Source organism: Apteryx rowi, unplaced genomic scaffold, assembly GCF_003343035.1.
Source record: "Apteryx rowi isolate R43461 unplaced genomic scaffold, aptRow1 scaffold_508, whole genome shotgun sequence".
Lineage (NCBI taxonomy): Eukaryota > Metazoa > Chordata > Aves > Apterygiformes > Apterygidae > Apteryx > Apteryx rowi.
The window spans coordinates 638,985-659,883 of record NW_020450770.1 but is presented as its reverse complement, the minus strand read 5'-3'; the positions used below and the strand labels follow the sequence as shown (position 1 = coordinate 659,883).

The 20,899-nt window shown below is 37.6% G+C and overlaps 1 protein-coding gene across 10 annotated transcripts in view; it reads left to right on the top strand.

The window, feature by feature from the left end:
* The first annotated feature begins 268 nt into the window (after positions 1–268).
* The window catches only part of TRAPPC8 (trafficking protein particle complex 8), a 53,038-nt gene continuing 32,407 nt past the window's right edge, over positions 269–20,899 (top strand). For 2 of the 10 annotated variants that reach the window (XR_003255810.1, XM_026079996.1), the window contains exons 1-10: positions 269–497; positions 6,098–6,292; positions 8,759–8,842; positions 11,691–11,780; positions 13,091–13,265; positions 13,656–13,809; positions 14,939–15,026; positions 16,547–16,794; positions 18,251–18,366; positions 19,374–19,524. Coding sequence is in view for 9 of the 10 variants with exons in the window: in XM_026079996.1 (XP_025935781.1) it covers positions 341–497; positions 6,098–6,292; positions 8,759–8,842; positions 11,691–11,780; positions 13,091–13,265; positions 13,656–13,809; positions 14,939–15,026; positions 16,547–16,794; positions 18,251–18,366; positions 19,374–19,524 (1,458 nt within the window). In the remaining variant the exon portion in view is untranslated. Of the gene's footprint in view, positions 498–794; positions 814–5,519; positions 5,539–6,097; positions 6,293–8,758; positions 8,843–11,690; positions 11,781–13,090; positions 13,266–13,655; positions 13,810–14,938; positions 15,027–16,518; positions 16,795–18,250; positions 18,367–19,373; positions 19,525–20,899 lie in introns of those variants that run through there. The other 8 variants (XM_026079991.1, XM_026079988.1, XM_026079989.1 and 5 more) reach the window with 7 other exon arrangements.

Sequence of the window (20,899 nt, the reverse complement as noted above, 5' to 3'; positions counted from 1 at the left end):
TCGGCTCGGCTCGGCTCGGCTCGGCTCGGCTCGGCTCGCCCCGCCCCGCCCCGCCCCGCCCCTTCCTCAGCGCAGCCCCGCCCCTGTCGCCCAATCACATGAGCGAGCGCGGGGGCTGCCGGGAGCGGGCGCTACCTGATGGGCTCGGCTTAGGCGCGACATGGCGGCGACGGGCGGTTGCTGAGCGGCCGCGGCGGAGGCAGCGGTAGCGACAGCGCGCGGGAAGGCGGCGGCTGGCGCGGGAGCTGCGGGCAGGCCGTGGCGGCGATCGGGCAGGCAGCCGGCGGGGCGGGCAGGAGAGGAAGGTGGCGGGGCCGGCTGGGGCCCCCGGGCGGCGGCGATGGCCCAGTGCGTGCAGTCGGTGCAGGAGTTCATCCAGGACTCGTTCGTGCCCTTGGTGGCCGCGCTGTGCAGCGAGGAGGCGGAGAGACTCACCCGCAAGAACAACCTGAGCTTCGCCGAGCTGGTGAAGCCCTTCTGCCGCCTCACCTCGGAAGGTCGGTGCCGGGAGCGGGGCCGCTTGTTTACGCAGGGGCGGGGAGGCGACGGCGCCGCCTTCCGCCCTGCCGGCCCGGTCAGCGGCCGGCGGGCCAGGCCCGGGGCCGGGGCGGCGAGGGGGTCTCGCCCGTCTGGGCTTGGCGGGGCCGTCGCCGCCCCTCCTCTGTCCTGCCGCGGCTGCCCGAAGAGGGGGAGGCAGGTGAGACCCCTGCGCCTTGGCCAGGGCGGCGGCGGCCGGGCCAGCTGCTGGCCAGGGCTGGTGTCATGACAGGCTCTGCAGAGACGCGAGTTTGCCGGGGTTGCCTGGGGTGACTCGTAAGTCTGTCTAATTTTATTTGATCCCCTTTTCCCTGGGGTGCCATGAGCGTTAGGCTGCTCTTGGAGACATCACAAAAGGCTGAAGGGAAAGGTGTCTTTATGTGTGGCTCTTCCTATCCGTTTTTTTTTTTTTTTTCTTCCTAACGTTTCATTGTTGCTTCACAAATACTTATACCAGGAACTTTTGCTATGGCTCTTTTTGACTTTGCACTTGTGGTAGGGCTGTTAAAAGGAACCAGTTACTGAAAGTATGAGTAATCTTTTAGAGTGTTAATTGTAATTTCAGCTGTAAGTCTCTGTCTTCTCTCCCTTGTAGTTCTGTCAAATGTGGCTTTATTGTTATTTCTGTGTGTAGGACCTGTGTAAACAGAAGGAATGAACTGCTTATGTGACATAGTGATAAAAAAAAAAAAAAAAACCCACTAAGCTGTGCTTTTTAAGATACTGCTCATTAGAACAGCATGCTGAACAGTAATCAGAACAGAAGTGCAGAACTCCTCAACAGAATAGCAATGCAGTGGTATTTGTCAGATTTGGTTTCTGGCAGGCACTCAGCTCAAAGAGATTTGTCTCTTGCTGTCTTATGTTGAGGGAACATTTCAAGAAAATTAAGCTTGTACTGTCACTTCAGTTGAACTTTTGCATTGCTGTTTAGCTGAATGGCGCCAACTTAAAAGCTGGTATGTGTTGACATCTGTCTTGATTCTGCTGCAAGTCTTAGCAGCTTATTAATCATATTTAACCATAACTTCTTTATAAGTTTTTCTGCTTTGTTCTTTAGCAATATTCATGAGCTACATGAAAATACAGCACAAATGAAAATAATAATGCAGAACCTCAAATCCTTGAAATTCTCAGATTACTTAAACATCTCTTTAGATTCTTTAGCAAAAAGCTTTCAAAATTCATTTAGTAAAAGTAACCAGGTTGTCAATTCAGAATGAAGCATTCATTCTGAAGAATATTTACTGTTGTCACTTAGTTGTAACTATTTTTGTTCTCACCGTTGTAACAGTAAAGGAACTTACACAGGAAATGCTGAAGAGACTTCAGGATTAAAAGTGCCATAATATAACATGCTTATAAACAAAATTAGTCTTCATTCTCCTTTAAAATGGCTAAAGATCAGACTCCCTCCCTCTGTACGACATAAGATTTTTATCTTACTTCTTGAGAGACTGATTGTGAATTTCTGTACTGTTCTATAAATTCTGTAGAAAAGCACTGCTATTTGATTTCAGTAACTTCTCTGTAACTTCTGATGTTTCTGTAATTTCCCTTCTCTAAGCTCCATGATGTAGTAATATAAATGAACACCCACATGAACTTGTTCTAAATGCCAGTGATACAGTTTTCATCTCTTAGTTTCATAGCTGTGACTGTGTCATGGGGAGTCTTTAAGAAACAGCATTCTTCCTGTTCTCTCTAGGTTTGGACAGTCTTAAACTATCCTATTCAAAATCTGACTCATGGGTCAGAGAACTGAGAAGTTGAAGATCGTAACAGTGGGTTTTGTTGCTACGCTATTTTCTATGTATTCTGATTCAGTAGACTGCAAGCTTGACTGCAGTTCTGCACTGCAAGAGTGACTTCTAGTTTAATGGAAAACATATTATTGCACACTGTAAGTAACTTCTCCTTGTCATGAAAGTCAGTGTGCATGAGGGTAGGAAAAGCAGTACTAGGCATTTGATTCAGGCGGAAGGACAGGTCAGTGCAGTAAAGCTTCTTGTTAAGTTTGTATAATGGCAAACAATTTTTGTAGCTCCAGAATTTGCGGGGCTTTATGATAGGGAAACTTAGTTTATCACAATTGGTGCAAGCACTGCTACACTTACAATCATAGCAAGTGACACTGTTAATTGTATCCCCTGCAGAAGACCCTGGAAACATAGGATAGGTTCTTAATTGTACATTCATAGGTTTGATCAGACTTGTCATTAAAATTTTTGTGGTGCATGCAATGTCCAATTGAGAGGAAGAGAGGCATGATTAATGATCTGATTGTAGAACAGCAGGATGTGTGTTTGTGTGTGTGTATATATATATATATATATATATATATGCATCTGTATAGCCTGCACAACTGTGGTGTGTTGTATTGCTCATAGTTGGTTTGGTAGTTTCAGTTTTAAGCACTTTTTTTCCCTACAGGAGAAGGGAATATCGTGTGGGTGGGTGTTTTTGTGAATTGGCATTCCTGCCTTTATTTAGTGGTGACCTCACCGAGTTTTTAATGTAAAATTGGGTTAATTTGTATCTCATCTCTTTGGAAATTAGCTGTCTCTTGTATTCATGCAAACTTCAAATCATAAGGAGCTGAGGAAGCAACATGTGTGGTCTGAAGAGTTCAGTCACCTGTTTGCTACACTCTGAGCCTGGTTACAGTACAGGTTTTTCTCTGAAGTCTAGGACTTGCATAGCTTATGAGCTGACTAAATACTGCATCTTTGTCAGTATTCTAGTTTGGAGAAGCAGTGTAGTTCTGAAGCAAATCTCCTAACTGATGTGCTAAACAGTTGATAAACAGAAGCTAAGCTGAAAGCTTTGCACTGTGTGCACCAATTGTCCTCTACACCGTAACAGAGATGTAAAGGCCCAGATTGCTGTTTGATTCTTCAGGTAGCTTTGAACCATGTGCTGCTTGAAATTTCAGTCCAATGAGACCGGATTACATTTAGTCTCAAGTAGAACTCTACAACTGTATTTATTATAGGTGTAGGGGCATCTGCACCAGGTACCTAATCTGCTAATCAACTTTTGCCTGTGAATTACTTACCACTGTTAGTGTAACCAAAAATACTTGTGCAGTATGGCAGATTGTGATGGTAGAAAATTCTGAGCACAAGTTTAAAGTGTTCCTTACCATAATTTCTAGCATTTTTGACTTTAAGGAAGTTGCTTTCAGTTGTTGAAGAAGAAATGATTAAAAAATGGTGAGAGCAACTTTACTGTCTCTGCAAGTCTTGACTTAAAGCAAACAACCCTCTTCCCCCCTGCCCCGCCCCCCAAAAAACCCCACCAACAAAGCAAACCCTTCACAAACTTTTTTTTTCTGATACAGTAAACTGAAAGCATGTCATAGATTTTATACCTTCACATTTATTCAGAAGGCAGTGGTTTTTCATAAGTATAGTGTGTGCTAGTAACAATTGGTGGCTAATTAAACAAATGTATGTATTATGAATGGAGGTTTTCTTTAATACAGCCTCTCATTTTTTAACAAGTTTTCAAAAATACCATTTGAACTAATATTGTCTTGGAGGTGGGGAGAGGATTACTGTCTATAATTCAACTAGCAGGTGTCAATTTAACAGTCTTGGTTGCTCTTGAACCAGAGGGTTTTATATTTCTTATTTAAAAAAAATAAGTTTCTGACAACTGTATATTTCATTCTTCTAAGTCTTGAATTTAAATATCTGCTGGAAGTATAATGGGAACACTGTATTTATTCGGTGAACTTAGTTTCATGTTAGGGATTCCTTGTGCATGAGTATTTTAGCCAACAGTGGGATCATTTTGAATATTCTTCACTTTTGATGTGAAGGATATTGTTCTATTTCACATTACTCCTTCCTCTCTTGGCAGAATACCTTCCAAAATAATCTTACAGATACTTTAAGGAAATATGTAACAATAGTAGATCTTTACTAGGGATTAAGGCAAGACTTTTGTGGTATACCGAGTATGTCCTTTATGTCAGTCCTTAGCTAGTTCATTGCAGGCATGCCAGAAGTATCATCTGCATCCTGTATGGCAGTGTGCAAGATCTTCATTATTGATGGCTATTGTGTTTTAGGTGAGTCAGCAACGATGAGTCTTGATTTTTTTTTTTTTTTTTTTATAGCTACACTGGTAAAGACAAACTTCCTTTTCTAAAAAGCTTGTTTTGCCCACCCTTGTGGGCTGTTTGTTCCTGCCACTTACTTTGCATTTGATCCTAAGATTGATCAATCTGGTTAGCCGATCAGATGAAAAAAATCTTTTCATTTTTATCCTCCAGGATCAGTTTTCTGCTGGATGTGCCAAACTGGATCTACTAGGTTGAGCCTGCACAATTGCCCACCTTTGTGTTGAAAGCTCATCACATGGCTCCAGTTCAAGGAACTGATGTGGGCTAAAAATTTCTTCTGGATTTTTGGGTTATTTTTGCCAGAATCATCTCTCTGAACTGCTTCACTGCACGTTATTGTGAATTTCAGTGCTAGCTTAAGGGCTGGGAGTGGTCATGAGCCTGAGGAGGGTAGAACTATGCCAGTGCCAGCTGCATTAACAGCTAAGACTATAGACCCATGTAGTCCTATTTGTGTGGTTGTTACTTCTGAAGAGACTTGGAGAAAAGGTTTGAAACTCTCCCGGCTGGGAGACTGAAGACTCAATTTCAGACCTTCATGGTGTAAATCTTGTGGTTAGCTGCAAGACTAGAAGAAGAACAAGAATCTTCCTTCATGCTGTCCTCTGTATGCCTTCAGTGTACAGTGATTTGTGTGAGTGCAAAGTGGTCTAGAGCTGTACTGTGGGGCATGTGGTCACACAAAATAGCTTAGGTAGACATACCCAATATATCCTGCCTGCACTTATTACCTGGCTTATTTGATTGGTGTTTGTGGCTTGAAATGGGGAAACTGATCTGAAAAATCATGGAGCAGATCCAGCGTTGTAACTTGTGTGATATCTTTTGGAGAACAGGGGAGTTCTGAAAGCAGTTCTTAAAAACCTAAGGTAATAATGTTTATAGTATTAAATAAAGGAAATGTTCATTTGGATGAAGTAATCCTGTGCTATCCCTGTTGAATTTATTGACTGCTATTATTATGTACTGGAATTTTCTGTCAGACTCTTTGGAACATGATATGTTAACAGTGACATCCGTATGACTATTACAAGCTTTCAGTGCAAGTTGTGTGTGTTCCCCAAGGAAGAGGTTGTGGAGCAGTGTAGTTGGGTATGGGTTTTATGAGTACTTTGCTACCCATTTTGAGTGGATAGTCTTATAAATTAAGAACCTACTTTCACTTTCATCAGTTTGTCTAAATAAGCCTAATATGGAATTTGTTAATGCAAAAAATGAAGTAATTTCTCCTTCCTTTTGTTCACTCCTCTTTTTTTTGATACTCAAGTATTATGGGTTGTATTCTAAAACTGATGATTGACAGGTTTAGCTAAGTAAGTATATCTTTAAAATAAAACAGAAGTCCATGAAAGAAAAGCTAATTTATGGTAACTGTTTTAACTCTTTCTATTTTACTGCTTAACAAAGCCTATTTTTTTTCTTTTTTAGTTCACATGAGAGATCCTAATAATCAGCTTCACATAATTAAAAATCTGAAGATTGCTGTGAACAACATTATTACTCACCCACCTCAGCCAGGTGCCATTCGAAAGCTTTTGAATGATGTTGTATCTGTCAGCCAGCCTGCTGAAGGACTAGTAGCTAATGTGATCACAGCTGGAGATTATGATCTCAACATTAGTGGTATGTAATGATATTGTATTTTTCTGTAGTTTAAACTAGAGCTTTTTATTACAAAGTTGAGATAGCAACCTGTTACACCTGATCTGAATCAGATAAATATATCAGAATTTACTTACAATATTGGTACTAATGTATAGCTTTACTTTAAAGTCAGTCATCCTGGTTTTGTTTTAGTTGTCTTCTTACTCATCGCTTAATGCATAGAGTTCATAAGGTGGTCATAAAAAGTGGTTTTGCCATGAAACTCAGTGGTTCATATTTCACTGTCACAATAGTTAGAATATTCTAAAGATGAAAAAGTATTTGCAATGTTTTATTCCTTGGAGATCTGAAAAAAGTTGATACATGATCTTGAGAGCTGAGAAGATTAAACTCCTCCCAATTAAAGCACTAATCCACTAAAGCCTTTGAGTACATACTTAATCTAAAGCATGTATGAATTGTCCTGTTTAAACATGAGTAATTCATTATACTTAGTTTGGCATGCTTTAAGGAATTTGGCTCTGCTATAACAAAAGAATGACAGTTTTTTTTATATATGCCTGGTAAATTATACATACCTGCTAAATTCATGAGGATTAAAAGTAGATGTAGTAGCATTGTATGTTGATTTTTTGGATATGTGAATATGAAAAAAATCAAAATTGTACATCTTCAATCCCTGATTTACAAGCCACATCTTCAAGCTGATGGAAAAGACTTGAGAGACTTAATATTTCACTTTACTATTAAAATTCTAATTTTTGAGAGCTGCTAGTGGAAACTACAGCCTCCCTTCATAGGTTCCATGCCCCGCTTATCTGTGGAATTGGTTCTCTGCTTAATGTCTTTTTTATGTGAAAAAAATTTTGAAGAGGTAAAGTCTGCTTGAATTGTTAGGGGTTTCCAATTTCTAGGAGTCAGAAATCTTCCATGATGTTTTAAACAGCTTCAACTTAGAAGTGATGTAGTGGAAGAGGGGGGAAAAATGACTTTATCAAGCCATTCTTTGTGTAGTGGTGCAAGCAAATAGGCCTCATCTTTGTCTTCCCTATTTGCTGCTTGAGCCCCAGGTGTACTAGTTATCATCCTTGACTATCTTTAGATCTCTGCTGTCTCTCAACAGTTAGGTTCTTATTTCCACTCAGACTGGACATGTGCTTTCTTGACAGCAGGAGAACAGTGTAATCTCTATTTAAGATCATACTTGGGGACAAAATCGTGCAACAATTTGGTAATTTTGTACCTCTTCATAGGGCTTTAGCAGAGTGTTTTTGATGATGAAACTTGGATCCATTACGTTCTAGCAGGACATGACAAAGTCCTTAGCTTGTCAGATAGGAAATACAGTAGAAAGTAAAGCAGAAAATGAACTCAAGAAACTTCCTTTCTCCCCCTCCCCCCCAAACTGTGTTAGAGCATTTTATTGAAAACCTGTAAAGCACTCATTCCTGGCCACAGATATTTTTTTTTAATGGAAATGTGAAATGCTCAAATCTTTTTTTTAAATTTGCTGCTCTTTTTCCTGTGGTAAACTAGTTTTCTATGACAGCAATGTTAAAGCATATTTTCTTGATCTTTAATTATGATCAAGTGCAATATGTTTTGAAGGAAAATATAGATAGACCATGTAAGAATGACATACGTGAGTATCTCCTGTAATGGGATCATGATCCTGCTTATTTAAGAAAAGTTTTGGAACTGCTGTAATAAATTGGTTTAACAGTTTGTAATCCTTCCTTGTTACACTTGTTTAATAGTCTCATATTTGTAGTTCCATAATACTGTTCCATAACACTGTAGTTCTGTAAGACTTGGATGGTTGCTGAGAGGGTGCTCGTGTTCAGCTGTGCATGTCTTTCCACATTTGCAAGCACACAGGAGAGGGAAGTGAGTAAAAGTGATCTCACTGAAGACTTCTATTTTTTTCTTCCTCTGTTGCATCAATTTTCAGCTGAATGGCTTCCCTGGTCCTGTTCATCCAAGGCTGCATGATGGTAATGCAGACATAACAGAAATGCAGGACCATGACAGGGCTAAGGAGAAAGTTGGGGCAGCCACTTTCAGCAGCTAACCTCTTCAGTTACTTTAACTGTAGTGCTGCAGGCTGAGAAGTCTCAGAAATTAGTGGCTTATGTTTATGGTCTTTTCCAACTAGAAAAATAGAAATATAATAAATAGAAATATATCTAAAAATAGAAATATATCTAAATATAACTCTCCAATTCTCTACAGCTTTATAGATTTCCATTGTTATTAAGGCCAGGATTTGGGCTGAACCGGAAACGAATATTGAACTCTAAAGTACACTGTGAAATGTTGAGCCTGAAACATTCATAATTGAGGTTATCTGGATTCAAATGTCTTCAATCTCTGATGGGCCTGTATGGTACAGATTTCTACTTCACGCTACCAAAGCATAAAAGGCAATAGTGTGTTTGCACATGACCCTCTTTTAGTATAATAATACCATGTTTTTTCTATCAGATCGCTCAGTTAAAGCTAGTGTTCCTTGGTACAATAATTGGAAAGAGACACTGATGGAACTGAACACATCTGCGTTTTATTCAGGTATTTTTTGTGGCTGGTGCGGATTTGCCAAATTGCCCTTTATCCCTTTTCTGTGTGCCCCATCCACCTTTCCTTACCATCTGCTGCAACTGTTTAGCACTTTTCTTGGCATAGATGTGTGTTCCTCCATTTTTTCCCCACAATAAAAAATTGTTGGTGATGGTTGTTTAATTTTCTTTTATTTATAGTTCTAATCTTGTTAACCTAAGTCATTTGGTCTTTCCATAGAGTCCAATAAGTGCAGAGTGGGGGAAAAACTGATCCTGATGCTGTAAAAGTGCCATCTTGTTTGATCCTATAAGAACTGTATACTGTCACTGTTCTGTATTTCAAATACAAATACTTTCCTGCTTCTCTTTAGAGTTTTCTTCTGTGTGGATAGTAGTGTTGTTCAAATTGAAACTAAAGTGTAACTGTATTTACAGTACATGTCTCTGCTTTATTTGATATTGTCTGGATTATGACTTTCTTAAAAATGAAGCGTTTTATAATGCATTTTTGTTTAATTTATATTAGACCTATTGCTGCCAAAAATGCATTGGTTGTTGACCTCTCAACTTACAGTGAAGCTCTATGTCGTGGTCTATAAACTAGCTAGGTCTTGATGTTTTTTCAGTTTTAAATATTAACAAAGCTTATGCCTTCAGTTAGTCATAGCTATCCTTTTAGGAGTGTCTGTTCAAATGCTGCTAAATGTTGTCTTTTCTAAATGTGCTAAATACTGATACCTATGAAATTCATTTTGCTCAGTAAAATAATGAGAAAAATACAAAACCTAATGAAGTAGATTTCTCATACCTAAGCTGTTTTGTACAAATAGAATTTATCCATATTTTTTTCCTAATGTGTTCAGAAACCATTAACAAGTTTACATAGACTCAAGCTCCACTCGTTTAGCCTACTATAAATGTGTACTGGAGAAACATAAAACATACAGATCTGTGATGCTTTGCGCTGTCATAACACATGATGCATAACCCTATGTTCTTGAAAATGTTAACAAAAATACTTTGCTTTGAATAAGGTGCATGTTTATTTTTGCAAGTATCTAGTATAAATGATTATGGCCCTGTAAATGTGCTTGGGTAAATAATGTTACAGTATGCTGGGCTCTGTAGAGGAGAATATGATTGCTTTTGTAACCTCTTCCTAGTTTCTTGCTAGGCTGAATGAGAATTTGAAACAAATAGGCTTAGTACAGCCCTGTTTGTGGATCTGTCAAGTTTTTAAACTTTTTTGCTGTTGTTCAACTGAATAACAGGAATGGAAAACTGAAATTAGAGCTTGAAACGAAAATGTAATCATAATTTTTACCCTTAATTTAATGCTGCTTGGTTCTGAACCTGAATTACTACAAGGCTTCATTATACTTATGAAATATACACTAGAGTCATTTTTTAAGTTTTGTTTTTAATAAGTTGTGTTTTCCTTGATATAAGTAATTGAAATATTTACATGTTGGACTTGGTAAATGCAGGTGCATTTTTTTTTACCATAGATTAGTGTTCAAAGATCAGTTGATTAGATAGATCATGATGCAAGCTAGAAATTTGCATCTTACTCATCTTCTTAATCACTGAAATATACTGACAGATTGAGTTCAGTTGTAAAATGCAAGGATGTTTGACTTAAATGTGTGAATGAAGCTGGTGTAAAATGGCCTGACAAGATTAAACAAAATGGATCAACTTTAATGCACTAGAAGATATTCTCCCAAAGCCTTTTTTGGGAGGGGCAGGAGTGGGAAGGTGGGGGGAAGGTTGACGAAGCTTTAGGAAATTTTTATGCAAGTTAAATCAAGGAATGTGTTTCTTTTCTGTTTTGGGCACTATAAGGAAAGTAAATATCTCCAGGATTTCTTATTAATGCATTTTTCCTTGCCAATCATTCTTTTCTAGTTTGCAGGTGATTTTACTATGGATTCCAGCTTACTGTGCAGTTTGAAATCAGGTTATTAGAAATGGACTGATTTATTTTGCCTTGGGGTTTTTTTTGTACTGAGGTGGAAGAATTGCAGAATTGTGACGGCATAAAACAAATCTTGAAAGGAGAAATAGTATTTATTTCTAGACTGATAGTTGGGGTGGAAAGAAACAGATTTTTAGGTTCACAGGCTCTTCAGATGTCCCAGATGTACTTGGTTTCTCTGTAGATCTTATTTCGATACTCTGAAATAGAGCCCTTTCTGCAAAAGGGCATTTTGAGCATGACGGAGTATCCTTGTAAGGATTTAGTGGCACAACTCAGACCTCAGCTTTTTAGCATTTGTGCGTGGTGTGTGTTGGTGTGTGTTTATGGGTTAAGGGGTGAAAGAGGAAGGTGACTACTGGCAAGTCATAACTTTGGCAAAAGCAGCAGGATAGGGATTTGGTAATTTTTGGTTCCTCTGCATACTCTAAAATGAATTAGCTTCTCAGTCAATTGTTACAACCTTAAATGAGGTGAGTACAATGACTGTTAGAAGAATTTGTTTGTTTTCTTCCAAGTGTGTATGCGTTTAGAGAGCTGAAGTAGTAGTTACTCTAACAGTGTATATATTCAGTGTAGGCTGAATATATGTGAGCTTAAAATACTGAAGGAGTTGATGGTTAAGATATTCTTACTCAGTTTCACAGGATTAATTTTAAAGTATCTTTTAATATCTCCCACCTGTGTTTTCAGACTCTGTATTCTAGAAGCTTTTCCTTAGACTGTTTTCCCCTTTCCCTCCTGCCTGGCCCCTGCAAACCTTGTCAGAGTTTGCAAGTTTCACTTACAGATACAATCTTTTGTAATCCCTTTATTTGAATGAATAAACAGAAGCTTGACTGCATAAATAAATTGGGTCCTATCTTATTGTGTATTTCAGCTACTACCCCTTGGTTTGAGTCTTACAGAGAGAGCTTTCTTCAGTCCATGCCTGCATCGGATCACGAATTCTTAAACCACTATGTTGCATGTATCCTTTGAGTGTTATGGTGGTCTTCCCTGATGACTCTTACAACTAGCTGCAGAAATATAATGCAAGAGACTTTGAAATTTTAGAATAACTCTTTCTGCCAATGTGCTGTGAAATATCCCTTAATATAACTAACGATTCAGACTAATTGTGTAAGAGGTTTCTTTGTAGTTGGAGCCTTAAAAAAAAAAAAACGGAGGGGGGAAATACATACTTGTTTACACCTCAAACTGAACTGTAACCTAATACCTGTAAATTTATCCTAGAATGTTTTCTACTGTTGCTCTTTAGGTACCTGTTGACTGTCTTAGTGTACCACAGAGGATTTTCTGTTGGAATGTACTTGCAGCTCTTTATTGGCTTTTCTAGCACTTGAGGGATGGGCAAGTGTTGAAAGGCTGTCTAAAATAAATAGAAGTTCAGCCCAAAAGACTGCAAAGATTTTTAAATGCTTTCACGGTAGCTTTTTTGAGCAAGAGTTAAGCCTGACTTACCCGCCCCAGATGGGGGGGGTTGGGGGGGGAGGGGGAGAAGTATGTTGTTTCAAAATGTAGTTGGTGTTGACTTTACAAAGAAATTAATGCTGCAGGTTTCATAACACTCTGTTCCTAACTCTCAACTGTACTTTATCATTTCAGTATGGTGTCACAGGTATGTTATAGTTTGAGATAACCATTTGTGCAGAATTAATTTGGCAAAATATTGATTCTTGCCCTTGGCTGCTAAATTGTAGTAACATTTAAAATATGACTTGCTTTTTTGGCTTCTCTAATTTAATGACTTTGGCTTGGTGAATAGAAGTAGCAAAGCAGAATGTTCCTTATGATCAGAGTCACACTGAACATGTCTGCTTTTTATTCAGATGACGTATTTATTAATACTGGCATTATTGAATTTGGTCAGGTGATGCCTTAAAAAGAAAGCTATAGTTCTTTGAAAGTTAGGAAGTAAAATACATTGGGAGTGAGCTTTAGTTAAACTTGTGTAAACATAAGTTTTACCTGTGAACAGATGATCTTGATCTAAAATACCAAATGAACTATCAGCTTGAATTCCGTGTCAAAACTGGAGAAAGTTCATGTTTCATCTCATGCCACAGATATTAGTTAACTGACCCTTTAAAATTTTTAAAACATGTGGGTGGGTTTTTTTTTTTTCTTCCCCCTTAATTGAGACCTAGGCCAAACTTCAGTTGCACAAGCTTTATCCTTGTGAGTTTTATAGGCTTAAACAAGGGGCACTTCCTGTTTTACTGTATGATCAGTGGCTGTTTCTGGTTCTTCTGATAAATGTCCTTAACGTGAATTTAGGTATGCTTGTAGTTTCTTCTAGTGAACCAGAGCCTGTGGAACAATTTCTGAAGCTGTCTCAAGAACAACATCGAATTCAGCATAGTAGTGAATATTTATATCCAAAATGGTTTATACCAAACACTCTCAAATACTATGTGTTGCTGCATGATGTAAGCACAGGAGAGGAGCAAAGGTGAGTTTTCTGCCTTCAATTAATTCTTTTTGACCAAAATGCATATGTTATAAATTACTGTTAATATATTCTGTTGTATATTTAATCTTAGCCAGTTTCCTGACTATTATCAAGGCAGACTTCCTTAGATGGTATTTCTAGATTTAATTCTTGTGTTCATGTAAAATAAGCAATCATTTCCAACTTCTTGAGGTAGATTTCTATGCTATCTAACTGAACTAATTTCTTTTAGAAGAGTCTCAGTTTCACTCTTACATAGAGGACTGACCTTAAAAAATGAAAATTTTTCTTTTAATGCCTGTGGATAACTGTCTAAAATAGCTTGTTGCAGTACACATTTAGAATTGGTGTGAGATTAAGACAGTGTGTACATTTATTTTAATTTTTCAGAGCTGACTCCATTTATGAAGAGATGAAGCAGAGATATGGATCTCAGGGTTGCTATTTGCTGAAAATAAATTCACGGGTGTCTAACAGAGGAACAGATGAACAGATACCAGATCCTTGGAGTCAGTACCTTCAGAAAAACAGTATCCAGAACCAGGTATTATAATATTCTTAAAACAATTTGTGTACATTAATGCCTATTTTTGTTGCATTAACTTCCTTAGTATTATGTATTTTTCTATGGAATGTGCTGAAGTAGTAAGGATACCTCTAACACAAATTTGCAAGATTGACTTTTTTAACCTGATTTTCTGTGTGGGCATAAGATGAGTCCTTGTTCAAAGGACTATCATATATGCCACTTGAACTGATAGTAAAAAGTACTGAAATAATACTTTCTGAAAAGATTCCATTGGCACTCAGGTCTTGACCTCCTGAAGTTGTTGTGTTGGCCAGTGCATGTAAAGCAAAGTGTCCTTTTCATAGTAAGCTTTTACCTTACTTTTGATTAACTTTCTTCACTTTCAAAACTGTTTTTCCAGGTCTGCTGCAGTTCACTAAGCGGGGTGTGTTTTTGTGTGTGTGTGTGTGTGTGTGTGTGTGTGTGTGTGTGTGTCATTAACATCTGTTAATGGGCTTCAAGACTAAAAATATACCTTGAATTTGCTTTTGACTGTTCTACAATTTTAACTGTATCTGATTTAAAAGGTGCGTCTGTGGAATCAGTCCATCATCCAATCTAGCTGGCACTGGAAGGTCAAAGCCGCTCTGATTCTTTAAGCTGTTCAGAGGACCCAAAACTTATGTTCCACCATAAGCTATTCCTGAGATCTGGGGAAGGGGCGGGGGGGAGGGAGGAAAGTGGGCTCCCCCCCCCCGCCCTATGCCAACTATCCCACATGCATATATATATAATATAAAATATATGTATTATTTATTTAATAAGGGCTTTTCAGTAATTGTGTTGGCGAGTGTATTCACTATTATAGGCGCTGCTATGTAAGAGTTAGACTTGGCTATTGGAGATGCTTACTTGGTAGTGAAGCTATATGAGCAAGCCGGAAGGTATTTGCTTCATTTGTCTGTGAATATAACTTTCATCTTTGCAACTGCAAAAATCCTCACAAACTATTGAAAAAATGAATGTATAAGAATGTCTAGCTTAAACATAATTTCTTAATAATCCAGTGAACTGTAACTGAAGATAACAATTATTGATGACTGATTTTTGTGTGTGTTCTAATATTCTTGAAATCCCACTTGCCTTTTTTTTCCCCTTGATGTAGGATTGCTGTGAAGATTATCCATATACTGTCATTTCAAATAAGAATGCTGATCACTTGATATCAGATGGCTTAGATAATGAGATTAAAGGTATTTTTATAACTTCCGTAAAAATGTTAATGGGATAGCATTTATAGAGCTGTTTCATGTCTTGGATAGTAATTTGAACTCTGGGCAAGTTCTGATGTGCCTTTGTGTAGTTTATAGATACTGCTACTTTACAAGCATTAAACTTACTAGTTTTAAAACTTCACAAATAATTTTTAAGTAAATTTAGTACATTGAGATAGTTTCATAAATCCACAAGCTTAATCAAGGTATGAACAAGTGGCAGATGATCTCTGAACTGAAATTAAAAAAAAAGTAATTACAAATTTAGATTTTGCTAGGGTAGTCAAAGTAACAATTTTCTAGATGCTCAGAGATATTTAACATGATGTCCCCAAAGGAAAACATAGTGCTGCTGATGCACTAGCTGGTGGAGATTGGTGGATGTATCTTTAATGACACTGCTTCTAATTATATTAGGATCATTTCTTGTAAGATTAAGCATATGGTCTCCAAACTCTGACTAATAAGTGGATAATTTTCTTTATAGCAAAAGTGAAGACTGGTATGCTTTAATGTTGCTTGGAATCTGATTTTTTTTGTTGTTGTTCTTTTTTTGTTTTTTAAATCTGAAAATGACAAAGTAGTGAGGTCTTTATGTAAGTTAGTCTGAGACAACCCATCGGGCAGATGAGCTCTCAGAGGGCATAGGAAACGGGACAGTAACTGAAATTGAGTGCAAATTAAATTATGGCTTATTTTTAAGCAGGCTGTGTAGGATACAGATGAGAAGCATCATCAAATAAGGAAAAAGTGCAGGTACCCAGCACTGGCCTGACTCAGCCCAGATCCTTCAGACTTGAGTTGAAAAGCACAGGGAGACCTAGCATGTGTAGGAGAGACTGCAAGTACCTGCACAAGCAGCCTTCTGGGGCCTCACAGGCCAGAGGTAGTGTGCAAGCTGCCATTTGAACCTTACATACCAAGCTTTACACTTCTTGAGTAAATCCTTTAAGGATTTGCTTTCACAGTTCAGCTTTGCTTAGTGCTAGCTGGGCCAGATAAAACGAAGTGTTCTTATAAAAATGAAATAGTAAGATGACCAAACTATTAAAATTTTACTGATTAAGACAGTATCTTGGTCTAGTTCAGATCACTAGAAGCAATAGTGGTCAGCCACTTACTGAAGTAAAGGGGCTTCAGAGGAGCCTGACAAACTTCATGATTGCTCAGAAGGGCATAGGAAACTAGAGTGTTTTACTTTAAAACAGAAGTAGAAAAGAACACTTGGATTCAATGCATCCACTGTAGGAATTGATGCATTTCCATCTTTCCATGAATATTTACCTTTGCTTTTAATGTTTTCATTGTTTTCCTTGAATACTGTTGGTACTAGTTAACATACTTGGTGATTGTTTGCACTGTAGTCGAGAACCAAAACCATACCTCTGGAACTAAGTGTCTGAGAAGATGATGTTTAGTTGGTTGCCTTTAATGATTAACTTCATATTTACTGTTTTGTTTTTTTTTTTGGTGGGGGGGTTGTTTTAATTTTTTGACAGATGGCCTATCAAATAACTTTAAAACTCACCCACTTCAACTGGATCATCCCAGCAGCAGTTTGGATAGCACTGATTACATGAAGGCTACTGCACCATTGCAAGAATCAAAGAAATCAAACTCTGGAATGCCTCATGGTGCTTGTTTAACACTCACAGATCACGATCGAATTAGACAGTTCATTCAGGAATTCACATTTAGGGGACTTTTGCCCCATATAGAGAAGACAATTCGGCAACTTAATGATCAGGTCAGTTCTCTTTTAAAAACACTTTCCTGCCACAATAAGCTAAAGCAGTTGTAGTATAAATCTAGTTATCCAAAAGTTTGTTGAAATTGTTACTTTCTGTTGCTTCTAATGATTCAATGATCTTATTCAATATTGTAAGCAAATTTTAAGAGAAGTAGTAGAAGTTGTTTTGGCTCAGTTTGTGTCTTAAAAGAGCCCTCTGTGCTGTCAACAAAGCTTCAGTGCAAAGTGGCTTCTTGATGAAAGCCTATCTGAACTATTGTCAGGGGTATTTGTCCTTGCTACTAAAATCTTAATGTGTCTGTCAATGTTTGAATACACTGCTAAAGTTATAAAATTTGTCTTCATCAATAGTTATCTCCAAAAAAAGCTACACACTTCAATTGCTACTTTTTGGYAGGGGAACACTAAATCATGCCATTCTGTTTTGATCTCAGAAATTTTTGCAGCTAAATAGTCGTCTTAAACTATTATTCTTTGGAAGTCTGGCAGTTAATACTGTGCCCGTGTTAAGGCAAGGGTATGCATTAAAGGTATTACTTCTTTCACAATAAGGAGTTTCATTTGTATTAACCTAAGTCAATCCATCTCTCCAGCTCTTTAAGTTGATTAAAAAAAAAATCAAATGACCGTATTTAGCGCTAGACCTGGACCCAAATATCAGTCCCTTATCTCAACTCTGTATTCTAATTGAATTGTCCAGTTAGACTATAGTTTTAAGCATGATGACTGCTGGTACTAAATGTCATCTGCTGTGAAGTGCAATCTCTCCCTGGATGCACTGTTGGGAGTTTGTATATGCTGACTGTGTTTACACTGGAAAAGAAACAAAACACAGCTGAACATCCTTACATGTAGGAATGTTAGTAGCTGATATTTGTAAGAACAGTGTGATGATATGCCTTCTAAAATTATCTTTAAAAAAAGATGTAGTCTGCTTAGATCATATGAGCTGTAACTCTTGTGGAAGTTCCCTTACCAGTGGGAGTGCATCTCTAAAAGAATAAACTTGTGTAAACTTGCTTGCAGGTATGACAATGGCATCCTCAGCACTAGACATCAGTGTTCGTAATGCAATGATGCTTAATGTGGTGATGGGGAGAATGTTCCTTCTCTTGAAGCTTGTAGTAGTATTGACTTGACCTTAATCAAGGCCAGAAATTAGATTTTCTGTTAATTTAATTGAAACAAATACATCATCAAATGTTTCATCTTTTTTAGGATTGTGTTGTGTGAAGTCCACAGGAACAGTAGTGAAGCTCAGTTATCCGAAATTTAATAAATATATGAACAACAACTTCCTTATCAGAGTTTCACTCCAGAGGAGTGTATTCTTGACCATTTTATTGAAAACAGTTGTTGGGTGATCCTAAAGAAGCTTGGGTTTCTAGATGGGTCTAGCTTGTATCAGTATCTCTTGCAAAGCAGTGTTCTAATTTAACTTATCTCTTTCCAGTTAATATCCAGGAAGGGCTTGAGTCGATCCCTATTTTCTGCTACTAAGAAATGGTTTAGTGGCAGTAAGGTTCCAGAGAAAAGTCTAAATGAACTGAAGAATACATCTGGCTTGCTGTAAGCAACTTCTCTCAGTAACTTTAAACCCAAATGGAAAATGTACCTTTTCAGGGGATGGGGAGCCTGTCTTTATCGTATGGTATTTTTGAAAGTGAACTAAAGCAACTGTACTGTAAAAAAGCTTTCGTTGGTGGAGGAATCATGAAAAACACTGTGTGTAAAGTCGTGCAATAAAGGAGTAGCAGGGTTTAAGAAAAAGACCACTAAAGCAGAAGGGTAAGAGAAACTGTTTACTGAACCATCCTCCTGCCCTAAGCACAGTGAAGCTTTCTAAGTTAAAAGGGACATACATTTTAAAGAGTAGTAATAAAAGAACCCTATGGTCCCCCTTAAGGGGAATGTTGCTTTTTTAAATCAGTATAAGGTGTGGGGTTTTTTTAAGAATGTTATTGATGCATGGCCAAGCTATTGTAAGCCACTCTTAAAATAATGAGTGCAGGTGACATTCACAGTCTTTTCTGTGTTGGTAATTGCACTGTTTTGAGGTTTTTGTTTTGTTTGATATTTTCTTTTGCAGAGGACAGGAACTTGCCAAGTTTTTTGGCATAAGGTTTAGCTAGGTGAAGAGTCAGAAGACATATTTTTCTTCTCATGCAGCTCTGTTTAGCTCTAATTTAAGATAGTTTAGCTCTAAGTTAATTTTACTTAGCAGTTCTAGTGATAGTTGCTTACTTGTTTTAGTATTTCTTAGTAAAGGAAAGCTTTCTTTGAATGTCCGAGTTGGTGAATCTTGTTAATTAGAAAGGGTGGGGGGGGGAAACCAAGTTGTGTGGCAGAAAGGAAGCAACCTTCTCTTTTCTTAGTAACCTGTTCTTTGAGTAAAATTGAAGCAATGCAGTTCTGTTCAGAAGGCAGGAATAAGAAATTAAGATGAGAGGGGAAGACTTCATACAGTTTTTTTTTTTTCTTTTAAAGGAGAGGAGGAGGAAAAAAAAAAAGAAAAAAATGCCGTAACCAGTGCAAGACAAAGTTATGACTTTAAATGTGAATGTTTGTATTTATAGATATCCACCGGAAGCACCCGAGCTTCAAATCCGGAAAATGGCAGACTTGTGCTTTTTGGTGCAACACTATGAACTTGCATATAGCTGTTATCATACAGCAAAGAAAGACTTTTTAAATGATCAAGCAATGCTTTATGCAGCTGGAGCACTGGTTGGTACTTCACATAACATAAATATTCTTTGAACTTTTCATAATCTCTTAATATTTGTCTGAAAGTAAGGAAATGCAACCCCTTCCACCAACCTCCAAATATGTAAGGGTCTTGCCAAATTTAATGCATATCTTTAGCAAATCCTAGAGTGTTCTCAAAGCTGTTGTTGGCTGCTGTTTTATGAAGGAAATAAACTGAAAAAACCTGAAGACTTAATTCTTTAAGTGAAGTGTGAGATACTGAAAGAAGTATTCTTATAACTGAACCTCCAGCAAAATGGATCTTTAAACTTGAAGTCTGATAACTTAAAAATACATGAAAATATTTATATTGTATCTCTTTTAGACTCTGGCAAAATATTTATCTTGAGTTCCTGGTAAATATACTAGTATAAATATGGTATTGTACCATTTTTATTAATCCTCTTGAGGGATATTCTTTGAGTATGTCTACAGTCAAGTTCATCAGCAGTGACATTCCCATTCATTAATTAATTTCCCTGAAGAGTAGAGACCTAAATATAAGTGATTAAAATAATTTTCAATAAGATAAATGGGAACATTTGAGGAAAAGTAAAAACCTAGTTTAACAATTTTTAGAGGTTATGTTTTGTAATCTTTAGTCTGGTTAATTCAATCAAGCTCGAAACCTTACTTTTAGATTTGTGAAAACATTCTTGTACATAGTCCACTCTTGAATAAAAATCTTGAAATGTATTTTTGCTGTGCAGACATTGTACTGTACTTGGCTAGTCTCAAAAGTCATCTTAATTTCTTATCAAATTTAATGGTTTGTAGAGGTCTTAATTATGAACTTATGCAACCTGCTGTTCTTAGATACTGCAGAAAAACTTTGCTATCCTAATCCATAAGAAAAGAACTGAAATTTTAGAGGACATGTTTACTTAAGAGTAGAATGAAACCAAAATTTCTTTGAAAGGTAAAGATTGTAATTTCATTTAAGCAAAACCCAGAAAACAGCCTTCATCTTAAAATAAATGGTATTTCTACTGTATCAAAAAGATAGTTTTCTATTGTAGGAACAATCTCTTGGACTTTTGCAGAAGCATTGATTCAGTACCACTTTACAGTGTTAGGGGTACCATCAACTGAAAACAGGCACTCGTGTCAGTGCATCTAACTTTCTTGCCGCTATCTCATTAAATACAAGCAGAGCTACTAAACCTTTTGTCAATTATAAAATGTTGGATGCCCTTTATATGCCAGGAACTGATTAGGTAAACATTTTGACCTAGCAGCTGCTGAAATCTGTTTGTCAGCTCTTTGAGGTTTAGAATTTGTTGAAAAAGATGTACTGATGGCGTGTGTGTGTCTGTGTGTGTCTGTGTGTGTCTGTGTGTGTCTGTGTGTGTCT